The 15,373-nt window shown below is 38.2% G+C and overlaps 1 protein-coding gene across 1 annotated transcript; it reads right to left on the bottom strand.

Annotated features, from left to right (window-relative positions):
* Nucleotides 1–570: 570 nt before the first annotated feature.
* LOC121406519 (histamine H2 receptor-like) lies at nucleotides 571–2,349 on the bottom strand. Its single transcript, XM_041597530.1, has one exon. The coding sequence runs from the start codon at nucleotides 2,027–2,029 to the stop codon at nucleotides 833–835; it is 1,197 nt and encodes a 398-aa protein (XP_041453464.1). The 5' UTR covers nucleotides 2,030–2,349; the 3' UTR covers nucleotides 571–832.
* Nucleotides 2,350–15,373: the final 13,024 nt, after the last annotated feature.

Raw genomic sequence — 15,373 nt, 5'->3', positions numbered from 1 at the left:
CCATTAATCAAACAAAATGAATATGTGAGAGAAATCGTTAAAAGATTATTAATTGACAACACAATGCGTGATCGACATTCAGAAAGGATTTTGTATTTTGGTATGAAATCAAACTATGGGCATGAAACATTTGTATCTTTGGACGTCATTTAGCTTTCCAAGAGATAGTTACATGTACATGCAAATATAGGCCTGCGCATATAAAAAAAAGACTAGTGGGTCAAAATAACCTACATTAATGAAATTAATTATCAGATCAGCTCTCTTTTCAAAAGAAAGTAAAATCAACTCTTGTAGGATTGCCTGATTAAATAAAACATGTAAAAGGTAAACATAAGAAAAGAAACAATCATGCACACATACCCACCCTCACACACAAAGTGCTCGTTTTTAAGCCCGTTACCACAACAACAACATATTTAAAATTTTAAACATCTGTTGAAATTCTTTGAAATCTTTAAACATCTTGTTTCAAAAAAATGGAAAAAATGCGAAATGAAAAAAAAAATCTTTTAAAGGAAAATAAATGATTTTAATTTTCTTAGATCAGAATACATCAAGATTAAAAGTGTATTTTTTTAGATGATTTCTCAAGCCCCATTTTTACACCCAAGGCATACGATGTTTACGCCAAATGCAGTCATGATATTATACATGTAGGCATTTTTCATGTTGTCGCTATTCAAGACAATCTTTCACTTCTAACAATGTATTGAGTTTTCAGTGATAGAATAATGTCTCAGAAGCAAAATTGCTCTGATTAAAGCAAATTTCACACGAAGAAGGGAAAGTTTCATTCTTTTTTCATAAAAATTGATTTAATATCCAAACTTTAAGCTCCACATAGCTTCCATCCACAGGGCCGGCAATCACGGAGCAGAAAACGCCGAAAGTTCCGCCAAAACTGCTTATTGGTGGCAGCGTAGATAAATGGATTTAACATTGAGTTTCCCCAAACGAGTGTGGCTGTGATATCAATGCTGAGCGAGGAAACGCAGTTGTTGCCACATATGGCGTACATTATACTCGTAACCTGGACAGGCACCCAACAGATGAGGAAACAACTTACGAGGATACCAAGAACCACGGCGGCTTTGCGATGTCGGGCAAATGTATGTTCCTTCGATATCGACTCTTTCTTATCCTTGGCGTGTGGTTCATGGTTTGATAAGCTTCCGTTCGGTTTTTCCTTGCTGGCCTTTGCGTCAGCAGCATTTGCCGATGTGCTTGGTGAATCAGAACGAGTAGACCTACGTTGTCCATCTAGAGCGGTTGCTGCTGTTTGATACCCATCTCCTTCAGCTGCCTGAAGTGTGGATAGTTCATTCCCAGGACTCTGCCCAACGATCCCTCTAGATCTCCGTTTGATATTGGAATAAACAGCAAGGTTCAATGCTATCAGGATTACAAATGGTAAATAGATCTGAATCGTGTTATGGATCAGTGTCATGGCAAGACTAGTCTTCGTTTCCAAGTCGCACTCGACTGCATAATCCACCCCGTAATGTCCTGTGATTGGACTCCACACGAATGCCATGGAAATGTACCAAAGCAGTTCAACGGCCCATGTAAAGCAGATGATGATCCCAATTCGCTTCTTAGTCTGGACTGTCCGATATTTCACTCCCATCGCTAACAGACAGTACCGATCCCAACTTATCAGGACCATGGTTAAAACGGACATCGCTGTCATAGTGTAGTCAGTGACCAACCACACTTTACAGAGGATCTCACCGAATGGCCAGTAGTATTTGATTAGCCACACGATATTGATGGGCCACAAGAGGGCACCCACTGTCAAGTCCGTGAATGCAAGATTTAAAATGAGCAGGTTAGCCGCACTTGACCGGATGCGGTGGTCTCGACAGTATGCCACAATTACCATGAAGTTGCCAACCGTGGTCACAGCACTTATTACAGATGTAAGCAGTGGAATGGTAGCGAGCCATGCTGTTGGGTGAGCTGGTCTTCCGTAATTAGCATCATGAGAATCATCATTCGAAAAGGTGGAATTTGCGTTTAATTCCATTGTTCTCTGCTGACATACGAAAAATGAGTGTCCACAGCTTCGAGAATTGATGGATAAGTATTGGAGATGTGAACTAGTGAAATGCAAGCTAGACGCTGACCCACCACAAGCTGATACAGCCGAGCCGAAGAAGATTTAGACTTTGCGTATCAATACGGAGATTTATCTTCAATCAGAAGCATCCATAAGGGCAAATAACATGAATTTAGTGTCTTCATCAGAATGATGCCTATGTCATTTCACCCGTTAGATCTTTTCGATCTTATCATGAAAGTCGTAAAAAGACTAAAAGAAATGACGATGCGTAATTTTGAAGATTAACCTCGGCAGATCCAAATTTTTATAACTTTTTTCAAACCCGAACGTCCTTATATTATTATTCAGGACCGTTCATAAGGATCGCTCCCTATTTGTTCTTTCTTCAGAAACTCGCATATTTTCCAAATCTCGAGCCGAAATGAGGTTTGCCATATTCTCCACAAAGGAGGTGTACGTGATGATCGATATTGTTTGAACATTCAGAGGATGGCACCTCTGCTAAAACAGCCTGTTAATGTCAATCAAAGAGAATGATGTCAATAGCAATTTCTCTTGTTGTTCACAAATGCACGTACATCAATACCTTAATTCATGCATTGACACACCTACAAAGAGATTCGATCATTAACATGTATGTTCTAAAAGCACCCGTTTAAAAACCAGGGGACCTTTTCACAAAAGGACCTGTCGGATACTTCCTCTATAAACATGGCGTTCTCAGTCGATCAAAATTGAGGGAACTTGTCAGACTTGACAATTTTTCAGACGACAAATTTTGATTGAACACTCTCAAGGATCGTGCACTGGTTTATATAATCACGATCATTGTGCAATTATTTTGAAGGAAAGATATTGATATATATACGAATGTCTTTCTATAATCACAAGAGTTTCTTCAGAATTATTTCACATCGTGTATTGATAATATAACCGATGATTCTTTATTTTTCAACGAAATATTTGCCTGAACAAAATATTGATGTATGAAGTTGAAAAAATGATTAATCGAGTCCGTTTACGAAAAATTCGTATAGTTTGACGATTTTAATAAATGTGATTATTCCACATAAACATGTTGAACACACAGCTAGTTTGACAATAATTAGATGAATATTACAAAAATGGAAATCTACTGCTGGCAAGACCGCGACTGGTAGTCACTATTTGTTGACAGGAATACAACGGAGAAATGTGATTTCGAAAAACACAGTATGTCTGCCAGTTTCCTGGCTAATGAAGAAAATGTTTGAACACAATTACGGTGTACAGGGTGGGTGTCACTCCGACGATAGACTTTTTCTGAAGCATGTATTGACTTTTCACTATAGATGGTTATATTCACCCATTTGAAGCATATGCTACATGATCCTGCCTTCATCGAATAGATTTCCGCAAGCAATTTTTAATATTAAAAGTTCTCAGCACAATGGATATTGGCTCGTTGTTATAGTTGTCAGAATATTTCGCAGACAATAGGCAACAATTTTTGATCGGTCTGCTATTATTGTGCTATACCAATTTGTCTAATTAGGTCGTACGTTAAATCAAATCTTCATGAAAATTATTAATTAGGCATATACGGCATTGCTCGTTAATTTAGAAGGCGTTTTAAAATGTTAATCATCAAAATGTACGCATCAAAATTACACCCCGCCGGAGCCCTTGAACTGATAATCGGTCAGAGATAGGAGGGGTGGTAAGGTACAATGGCAATATAAGGAAGGACGAAGAAGTCCCCGGCTTCGCTTTCGGGAGGGGGGGGGGGGGCAAAAAATGCATTTTATTCTGAATAACAAAGATAAAAATGAGGAAGAAATACTCAATGTGACAGTCCCAAAGGCTTAATGCACCAACCAAGAAGTGTTTTTTTTCGATGATTTTTTTTCTTGTTTCATGTTCCTATGGAGTACTAGAAAAAAATCAGCTTGGTTGCCCAAACGGCAACTTTGGGCGATTTTCAGTGATAATTTGCATACATTCAAAATGGCCGCCAGATGCCATATTGAAATTAAATTTGAACCCCTTGCTCCAGAATGATGTAGAATCGATTTCTGTGATTCATTTAGCAAAACGAGGTAATCTTCAGGTCAAATCCACGATGTCCATTCATCCTTTTATACTGAAGAGTTTTTCAAAGTATTATTTGAATTATGAAGGGTTCTCTATACTTTTTTTTCCAGCAATTAAAGTGTCCAATGAGTGCTTCGAGATGGATTGTGAACATTTCTTAGTTGAGGTTCATATATCTGACTAAATGAACTTTGTTGTGCTCCTAGCGTGTCTTAGTTCAGTGGCTGATGTGGCTTCTACTGGAGATCGTTTCGACCAGTTACATAGAATCCATGGTTGTATTTTAAAGAAATGTTGAAATTAATAACTTTCTAGAAATACGAAAACTAAAATACGATAGGAATAGGGTGTGTTTTAATGTCTTAATTACCTTCCTTTATATCATTGGACAGTTAGACCTGACAAAAGTCTGTGATTTGGTCAGCAGGAGTGGACTATTCAGCCTCCTGCAGAAGATAGGCTGCCCCAAGACTGTTACAAATGGCTGTATCGTTAAATGAGGACATGCACAGCTCTGTTGGCTACAACGCTGGAACATCCGATGCCTTAATACCCTGTGAGCAGTGGCGTGAAGCAAGGCTGCGTCCTTGCCCTGACACTCTTTTCCTCTCTATGCTTCTCCTCTATGCATTTGGCGATTAAAAAGAAGGCATCGATCTATATCTTACCATAGTAGATTGGAAACTCTTTCAAGGTTCACATTCGTGAGATGTACGCCAACGACATCGCTCTTGCCTCTCACACAGAAGCGGGACTGCAAGACTTAGTCAAGCGCCTGTCTTATGCATGTAAGGTGTTTGGATTAACCATTAACCTGAAGAAGACAGAAATCCTGACTCAATGCACTGATTCTCCCGCAGTTTTTTTATGGACTCCTTCACCTACTTTGGATCAACCATCTGTCTCCAGTTTTCTTTCACTGGACAAGGAGATAAGCACAAAAAATAGGGAAATTTGCCACAGTCCTGGCCAAGCTTAATAAGCGCGTTTGGAGCACCATCCAGCTGACCTACAATACCAAGCTATGCGTTTACCGGGTCTGTACGTGTCCTCAGCATTGATCATCCTGTATTGAAGTGTCCACGGAGGCGTTTTATCCGACAGTTATAGTAACAGTGGATCTCAGCCAATCATAATCAAGGAAAGATGTCAGACCTGACAACTTGTCGGACGAAAATGCTGATGAAATGATCCCCTAGACAACATATGCCAGTCAGGAAAAGCAGCTAAACACCTTCCATATCAGCTGCCGCAGACTTATCCTGCACGATGATAAGACAGAGTGACGAATACAGCGGTTATTTAGCATGCTGGCATCCCCAGCTTATTCTCGCTCCTTAGTCAAAGGCCGTTAAGATCAAGTGGTTGGGGCATGTTCGCCGCATGATCATTGGGCGTATCCCGGAAGACATCCTGTTAACATGGTTAAGGTGAGATGTGTGATTGGTCTCGCCTGCAAACGCGACATGAAACCAGCCGCCATAGAAATTAAAACTTGAAAAGATGTAGCTGTTACTATAGGTGTCAAGACGGCAGAAACTGAACGGAAGAGCTAGGAGGAAGGCGAGAGCAGCATCTCTATCTTAAGCTGTCTTAGAGCCATCCTCATTCATCTGCCAGAGACTGCCGCGCTAGAGTGGGGCTCTAAAGCCATCTCGAAAATGTAAGACCTAGCACTACACCATAGCCTTTGGAGACGAGCGGATGCCTATCTATCATTGGACACTTTGATTTCTGAAAAGTGTGGAGAAAACACTTTTTAATTATTTAAAGTCTCTTCAGTAAAGAAGACGGACATAAAAACATTAAACATTGATAATAACACCAGAATGGACCATAACCCAGGACCTTTAGAGGTTACATTCGAATATAAGCGGTTAATGACAAAATCTGGCAACCGTAATCATTCTTACTGAAATCCCCTTACTTATGAGCTCCTACATAATAGGTCTCGGAAATTAAATTGTTCAAGATGGCGTTTGGCGGCCATTTAACCCTAGCAAACCCATATTACAAAATTAATAACAGAAATGGAATCAACATACTGAATAATTCATAAAAACAGGTATCATTCATAATTCTAGGGTAAAGGATTTTTTCAAGATGGCGTACGTCTGGCGGATTTTGAATATGACCTAATATTTCAAAATGGATAATAGAAGTGGATTCTACACACCCCAAAACCCCTTTTAAAAAGGCATTCTTCATCATTCTGGGGCAAAGCAGGCGCGGATCCAGGACGGGGCCGAGCCGGCCCCGGCCCCCCCCCCTATTTTTTGACAACCTGCAGAAAAAGTGTACACTTTATCTTGATAGAAACTACGAAAAACATAAAGAAAAGTAAGAAAGAGGTATTATACCCATGATGTGTAACTTACAGTCTCGTAACGGCCGGCCCGACCCCGAAAGGAAACAAGAAAAAGGTTAGGGAAACAATTGTAAAAATAGGCTTTATATGAAAAATTTCGCTCGCGCTTCGCGCTCGCAATGCCTGTGTAATGAATCCCATTCAAGAGGATTACATGACACTTCCTATTATATCCACTTCTGAAATCAATATTTGCACACAATATTCGCACATCAAGCTTTCATTATTTTGTTTGATATACACAAATTGTTATATCAACATTCTCAGCTCGCGCTGCGCGCTCGCATTGTTTAATTTGTGAGATACCTATCTTCTTTGAAAATTCTTTCCAAAATTTGTCAAACTGCTCTTTTATCATGTCAGTGTATAAAAACATTAAGCTCAGATGCTTCGCGCTCGCATTTAATTGCTTAAGACACACAGCTTGTTCTTTATTTAAATAAAAACGCGCTTAGACAGTCCAGTTTTCAGGTCGGAATATCAAAAATTTTGAGCTCGAGCTTCGCACTCTCATTATTTATTGCTGATATCCTCTTCATTAATCACTAAAAACAGTCCTAATTGAGTCCCTTTTCACGTTACTATAATCAAATTTCGACTCGCGCTTCGCGCTTGCATTGAGTTGGATACTTATCTGTTTTTCATGATTATAAAAACTGCTCTTCAGTTCTAAGGACATAAAATATCAAAGAATTTTAGCTCGCGCTTCGCGCTCGCATTATATATTAAGACCACATGAGACACCTTATCTTGTTTATAACAATAAAAACTAACATATATTTAAAACTTAGGACTACCCCCTGAAAAACCAAAAAAAAATCAGATTATAGCGGCTAATCGAGAATATTTTTGATGAAATTATTTTCGGCCCCCCCCCATTGGCGAAAGCTGGATCCGCCCCTGCAAAGGGTTCAAATTTAAGTGTTCGATATGGCATCAGGCGGCCATTTTGGATTTATGCAAATTATCAAAATTGATCAAAGTTGCCATTTGGGCAACCAACCTGAATTTGTTCTTCGACGCAATGCGGAGACGAACCAATAAAAAAACCTAATCGTAAAGAACAAATTCTAGGTTCGAAAAATGTCAGAACGACTAAAAGAGAGAAATGGGGTGAGAAACTAACAACAATGTATTCTGATAATTTTCGTTTCATTTTGTTTTTAAATGAATAATTGAATCGAACGGCATATCTTTTTCAGAATCGCAAGCCCTATAGATAAATTTGTCAGAATTGTAATAGTATGTCAAATATTTTGTAAAGTACGTCATGAGTTCATAATGCATCGGCCTATGCATTCCTCTTAAATCTTTAGAAGCATTGCAAAAGCGCCACAACGCTAAGATTTGTTTGAATTTGCAAATTGCCTTGCTTGGTCGCTACTCTTATTCACAACTCGCAAGATAGTTGTGGCTGACAACACATTCACTGCTCTTGTAATAAGTTGCACGGGTTACTTGAAATCACAGTCGTGGCTAATTGCTATTTTGGAATGTTAGAAGACCCTGTCACGATTGTAGATTAAACTGTACTCCTCCTTCATAGGCTCTTCTCTTCATAGTGTCAATTTTACCATCGCAAAAGTTCACTGTAATGCAGCTGCTGAATACCAATTGTTGTAGGGTTTGGCATGGGGTAGGGGAAGAGGTCTTGTAGATACAGATTTCTCAGTCGGTTATAGACATGGCAATCCAAATGATAGGGAGTTACAAACCACGGGTGACTTGTGGCCGTGTACTTGTGGATTCCTTTTTTCTCTCTCCCTTTTATGAAATTGAATAAAGTTGAAAAGATATTTTTCAAGAAGTGAGAGTTGAAAAAATAAAAAAAAGGAGGAAAAATGAATAGTAATGAAAATGCCCATACATTCAGGTGAATTGAAAGAAAGTATATTTGTTCCTAAATCCCTTTCTAGAGGAAACGAAAATCAATTTGCAATAGAAGCTTTACATTATAAGAAATAGAGAATCATAATACACACACCCACATTTACACCCTCACACAGCCAGAGATAGAGAAAAAGAGAGACTTAACACACACCCTCACGTGCGCCTGCGCCTTTCTCACACACACCCACTCACACATACTCCCCCCCCCTCCCCCTCCCTCTCTCTCACTGTCCCTCTTCCCTTTTCTCTTGATCTGATTGTGTGAGATTGTTATCAATTCCAACTTTAATTTGATGAGATTTTGCTCCGTCATTGTTCATCTCAAGTAATCAAATATTTCATTAATCATAGTTTCATTAAATTCCGTTGAAAGAAGGGCAAAGTGTATGTAGGCCGATTCGTTTTCACAATACATGACTCATGTATGAACCCTCAAGGATGAGTATGCTGACTATGAGTGCATTTTCAGTGTTATCAATCATGTACCCATTGGATAATTCTGAATGCCTTTTACTGACGTCGTGTATTATCTTATTCATCTCCTATAAACTGTCTCTGAATGCATTTCCGTAGTGGTGATCATGTATGCTTGTTCCTCTTTGATTGGCTGAATCTGAATACATTGTTTCTGACGTCATGAATTCTAACCGATGGGCCAACTATGAATGCATTTTGGTTGTCATCGTATTCCTCTCCAATTGGATCATTCTGAATACATTTCTGGTGTGCTGGCTTTCAATGCATTTTCTTCTAACATCTCTTTCTTTCTGATAGATCTAATCTGTATCCGAATCTGAAAAACAAAAAAAATGCATTAAAAAATCCATTTGTACACACGTAAGATTTTACAATATCTGTGTTTTTTAATACCTGGTTTTATGAAAGCCTTTCAAGATTCAAGAATTTTCAATCACCTTCACCCAATAATGCATTTATTTTAATTTCGTTTATTTCCATTTCCAATGATTACAATATGGGTTCTGTACATCTTGATATAAGCAATAAAACATATCACGAATATGTATGCAGAGAATTTATACAGTCAAGATGATCATACAAACAGGTATTTAGATAAAAATACCACCATAGCATAAATTATCACTACATAGTTGCAACATGAATACCAGGACCAAGATGCAAGATAATGAAAATAAAAGATAATCAAACAATTGAATAAATAAACATATAAATAAGTATATTTCGATAGATTCTTTCAACACAGTTACTGATTCCGAATGCACGCCATTCAAAAGTTTTTTATTTCTTCGTTCATTCATTCATTCATTATAGATTTGTTAAATGAATTATTGACATGTTCATTCAACAGTCTAATAAATGATTCAATATATCACAAATGCTTGGTTAATGACTGTTGATTCCATCGAATGGAATGATAATGACCATACAATGATATTAATACTGATTTTGTCTATGATTTTATCAATAATGATGGTAAAAAACAATAGAAATAATATTTACATTTCGCTTTTAACAGTGTTTAATATAGACGCTATTATACTGTAACGATGTTTCTAGACGATTACTCAATTAATTATAACTGGCCTACCCACCATGTCCATGCTAAAATGCTCACCAGTGAGTGGTCTCGGTGGAGAGTCATATGGCACACTTCGAAGCCACCTCCACTCGACATGTTGGTCAGCTCTGATAACACCAATCGATCGAAGGGATCTTTAGATCGCTACATGATCAATGAGTGGTCTCTGTAGAGTGTCCTCTAGTTTGAAGGCATCTCCCCTTTTCATGTTGGTCAGCCCTGATAACATCCATCGGAGGAGGTCTCACGATCATTCTCTAGCAGATGAGAGGCCTCTGTAGAGTGTTCTCTAGTTCGTAGGCAGTGGTAACTTCCATTGCCATGTTGGTCAGCCCTGACCTCTAAATCTAAAACACCTCCTCGCCAAACTGGTCAGTTCGCCATCGATGGAGACCTTAGATGGCCTATGACCAATACGTGATTTATGAAGTGTCCTCTAGTTCGAAGGCACCTCCCCTCTCCATGTTAGCCAGTCCTGGCAGAACCCATCGATTGAGATCGATGGATATCCTTAAATGGGCCATGACCAATAAGTAGTTTCTGAAGTGTCCTCTAATTCGAAGCCACCTCCATTTTTCATGTTGACCAGTCCTGATACTTAGTGATAGCACCCATCGTTTGATATCAGTGGAGATCCCTAGTACGTCTATGACCAATGAATTGTATCTGTAGAGTCCTCTAGTTCGAAGGCACCTTACCTCTCTATGTTGATCTGCCCTGATAGATCCCATCGATTGAGATCGGATCGATGATATCATCAAATGGCCCATGGCCAATATGACGTTTCTAAACTGTCCTCTATTCTAAGGCACCTCCGCTTTTCATGTTGTTCGGTCCTGATAGCACCCATCGAATGATATCAGTGGAGATCCCTATAAGTTCTATGCCCCTGCAAAGAGTTGTCTCTGTAGAGTGTCCTCTATTTCGATGGCACCTATCCTCTCCATGTTGGCCAGTCCTGATAGCACCCATCGATTGAGATCAATGGAGATCTTTAGATGGTCTACGACTAATGAGTTGTCTCTGTAGATTGTCCTCTAGTTCGGTGGCACCTATCCTCTCCATGTTGGCCAGTCCTGACGGCACCCATCGATTGAGATCAATGGAGATCTTTAGATTTTCTACGACCAATGAGTTGTCTCTGTAGATTGTCCTCTAGTTCGGTGGCACCTATCCTCTCCATGTTGGCCAGTCCTGACGGTACCCATCGATTGAGATCAATGGAGATCTTTAGATTTTCTACGACCAATGAGTTGTCTCTGTAGAGTGTCCTCTAGTTCGAAGCCACCTTCCCTCGCCATATTTTTGCCCAATTTTGTCCACCCTGTAGAGCGTTCCCTATGGTTCGGAAGCTCCTTATTGTCCCGGCCAGCCGTGGGTGCCGCTCTACCATATGTACTCATCACTTGACATATCCATAAAGCGCTCTGCAAATAACAAATAACGGTTCATAACAAATAAACAAACAAGAGTTTATATTATGATTGGCTAATAAGACAAAGACAATAGTTTGTCTTGTCTTTTTTTTAAATCATTTCATAGCACCCCACAAGCTTTTTTGTATGCATTTCCCCTTTTTTCTTTTCATATTTATTTTTCTGTTTCAGTATCATCTTCGATAACGTTTTACCTTATGCTTGTCCCTAAAAAAAAGTAATCATATACTTACATCGAATTAATTGAATCTACTCTTGATTAGCTATTTGCATTCTTTATACACAAAATAATTATACAAAATAAACTTATATATTTATCGTTATTTGATTTAATTTGATTCTATTTCTGCATTCACGTCAGTATCAGTATTTCAAAATATACATGGGCAATATACATGTATAATGTAGTATAAATTGCCGTAATAATAAGTACTGAAAACAAATAAAAGAAGATGTATTATGGAATGTTAAAGGTCAAGTCCACTCCAGAAAACGGTTTATATATATAAAATAATTAAAAAACATGAATAACGTTAAAAACTTCATCAAAATCGGATGTAAAATAAGGAAATTATGACATCTTAAAGTTTCGCTTATTTTTCACAAATAGTTCGATGTTGTGAAATGCAAATGACAGAGTTGATGATGTTATTCACTCACTATTTCTCTTGTTTTTATTGTTATACAATATTTCAATTTTTACGAATTTGACGATTAGGACCTCCTTGCCTGAACCACAAAATGTTAAAAATAATGGAATTCCACGCGTTCAGGAAGGAATGCCTCCGTTTCACATGACAATGACGAGAAAATCAAAATAATTCATATTTCATAATTATAATAAAATACAAAAAATAGTGAGTGGGTGATGTCATCGGTCCCCTCATTTGCATACCGAACAGGATGTGCAAATAACTGTTTTGTGAAATTAAGCGAAACTTTAAAACATTATAACCTTATTTTACATCCGATTTTGATTAAATTTTCCATCGACCGCCAGTGCTTCCTTCTCATCGTTGACATCGTCATCATTGATATCATCATCAGGCTTATTTTCCAACACATTGGCGAAGTCAACGAAGAAGCTGACGAGATGAAAGCCAATGATACAGTGCATGAACCAGGACATAGAGACCATGAAAATGGCCTCGTTCTCGTCGACGAACAGGTCGTAGACCTCGGAGGATGCTTCGTCAGTGTCATCATGATCACTCATGACGTCACTGGCGATTGATTTGCTAGAGGGATAGCAGCTACTACTATCATTTGTTAAATGAATTATAACAAGACAAATGTCTGGTCATGTTTGCTGGTGTCTAACAGGATGGCTTGCTTGGATACTCCCCAGGAAGTGGAGAAGGTCCAATTTACGTGTGCAGCCAGGCTTGGTTTAAACCGTCGTATTTAAATAACACGGGGTATTCATTTAAAGGCTATTAAGTTTCGTTTGATATAAACAGGTTATGAAATAGTGCTTGGAAAGAGCCATTGAAAACATTAATCAACAAAACATTGTAACAGTTCAGTGCAGGAAAGTCTGTTGTACCTTTTATTATCTGCCAAATCTAACATTTTCAAATCAGATAACAATGAATCAATAAACATTTTTTTTTTGTAAAACAGGCCTGGAAGAAAAGTAGACTACTTCAAACCATCTTATAAATCTGTTTATAATCACAATTATAACATGACACGGTCCATTTTGATAAACATTCCTCAATTTTATCTTTTCCATCCTTTTTACAACATGAATCATTGTCACTGACTACCGTTTATCATTATCGATATAATTAATTATTATCTTCATAGCTTTTGCAATCATTATTTTCATCACGATGAAAAAAACATCGTTAACCATCAATACGCTGGCTAAATTTAACTGTCTGTCTCCCTCTCCGTGTCTGTTTTGCTCTCCAGCTCTCTCTCTCTACAGAGAGGGAAGGATGCCAGTTGGAATTGATCAGGGCCTGAAAATCACCTAGAATACAATATTTTGTACACAAAAATGCTAAAACTATAACCTGAAAATAAACTGCCAGAGCCTGAATTCAGGCTTTTGCCTGAAAACTGGCATCCCTGTGTATTTTACACACACTCTCGCCACGCTCACTTTCTTAGTCTGTCCCTCCCTGTTTCTGAATATCACTCCCTTTGCAAGCCTTGTGCATCACATTCAATTTGATATCATAATGTCGCTACTCATGGCTAATAACTAGTAAAGTACCTCACCTGTCCGATCGATGACGTCATCGTCAACCTCGTCCGTCGTCAAATGTACAATGACAGGGCGTGTCTCATTGCCCTCATCAGCCTTGTCCTTAGCTTTAGAGCGCTTGGACAGGACTCCCTTGCCCTTGCATTTACCTGTAGACAAATGTTTTACTAGTTGCAAGTAATTTGGAAAAAAATAACAATTGGACTTTGATGAATGAATTGATGGCAATATTATATGAAAATTAAAACTAGAGATAAATCAATAAATGTCAACCTTTTAATGTCATAGAAAACAAAAATGAAACCCAACTAGCTAACAAACTGCTTGAAGCAACTGCTTAAAACAGATTTCTGTTTGTAATAGCTGGCCCCTGTACTTTACATAACTTACTATTTCACATGCTTTATATATAAAATATTATTTGTCTTTGTCAGTACTATCTATCCCTTCGATTGTCATATCATACAATATTACATGTAATGTAATGAATTGCTCATTGCCTATTCACGAGGGCACACAAAGAACTGTTTCACTGAATCATGCATAGCTTTAAAAATTACTGTCTTTACTTCAATAAGTTCCTTGTCAGATTATGATATAATTATTTTTTCAGTGCTTCGTTTTTCGCGTTTTAGTTAATCTGTTCAAATCATTTATTGTCAGACTGGATTAACCCATTTGATCATCGACGACGTACCCTTAGACTTGCGAGTCGCTTTGTGAGGAAACCTACGGACTCTGATACTGGTGTCGATCTCATCGACATCGGATTCGATGTCGGCTTCCTCCACGTAATCATCATCGCCAGATGATTCATTGTCGGCGGACTCGTTCTCGCTATCATCGTTGACCAGACGATCTGTCATTAATGGTGATAAATTTAATTAAAGAAGCATAAAATTGAAAATTGAACTCTATTATGAAGGTCTATCTTTATGCTTTAAAAAAAGATTTGCTCGTAAGCTTTTATGCCTATTAAAAAAGTGATAGTATAATCGAATTTAATTTGATGACTGCTGATAACATATCGCTCAACGATTAATTTACGGCTGATTTCTATGAATGATCATTCATAATAATGCGAAATAAAAATCAGCAAAAATTATAAATCAAATGCTGGTGTTGGAATTGCATGATATTATAATTGTGGAGGAGTTCCTCGTATGTGACGTCATAAATTAACAATTCTGTTATTGTTTGATGGATTTTCATTGTTCTATATGTTTTTCTTTTCGTCAGAACTAACTTATCGTCAGGATGAACCCCGCCTCCCTTTAAAAACAATTATTAATTCAGGCAACAACTCAACATGAAGTTACCCTCGCCATACAATAAGTAATAAGATACAATAAAAAAATGAATAGAATAAATAACTGTATAAATGAATAAATAAAAAAAGATTAAGATTAGGAAATCATTTAATCATAAGGTGTGAAGTATTTTCCCCTTAAAATCGACAAGTGGGACAATAGTTATGCTTACGATAGTAAAAGAAGTAACCGGATGAAACTCGGATGTCTGGTGAGTAGGAGGTTGATGGGCGGGCCCTCCTCACTCGTCGCGCATCCTTTTGGCCAATAACAGGGCTGTGGTTTCCTTCCTGTCTTCTGATTGGCCGATCCTTCTAACCAATCGGGTTTTTGCACACCACGGTGGTAGCTCGACGGTGGGTCTCCGTGGAATCGACGACTTTGGCTGCTCGCTCCGGGAGCTTTTTGAGAAGTGCTGGAAGTCTGCTCATTGTCGTCATTGTCTGCTTCAATTTCCG

This window comes from Lytechinus variegatus, chromosome 1, assembly GCF_018143015.1.
Source record: "Lytechinus variegatus isolate NC3 chromosome 1, Lvar_3.0, whole genome shotgun sequence".
NCBI classification, from domain to species: Eukaryota; Metazoa; Echinodermata; class Echinoidea; order Temnopleuroida; family Toxopneustidae; genus Lytechinus; species Lytechinus variegatus.
Note: the sequence above shows the minus strand (reverse complement) of the source record. Positions and strands in the feature narration are given on the sequence as shown.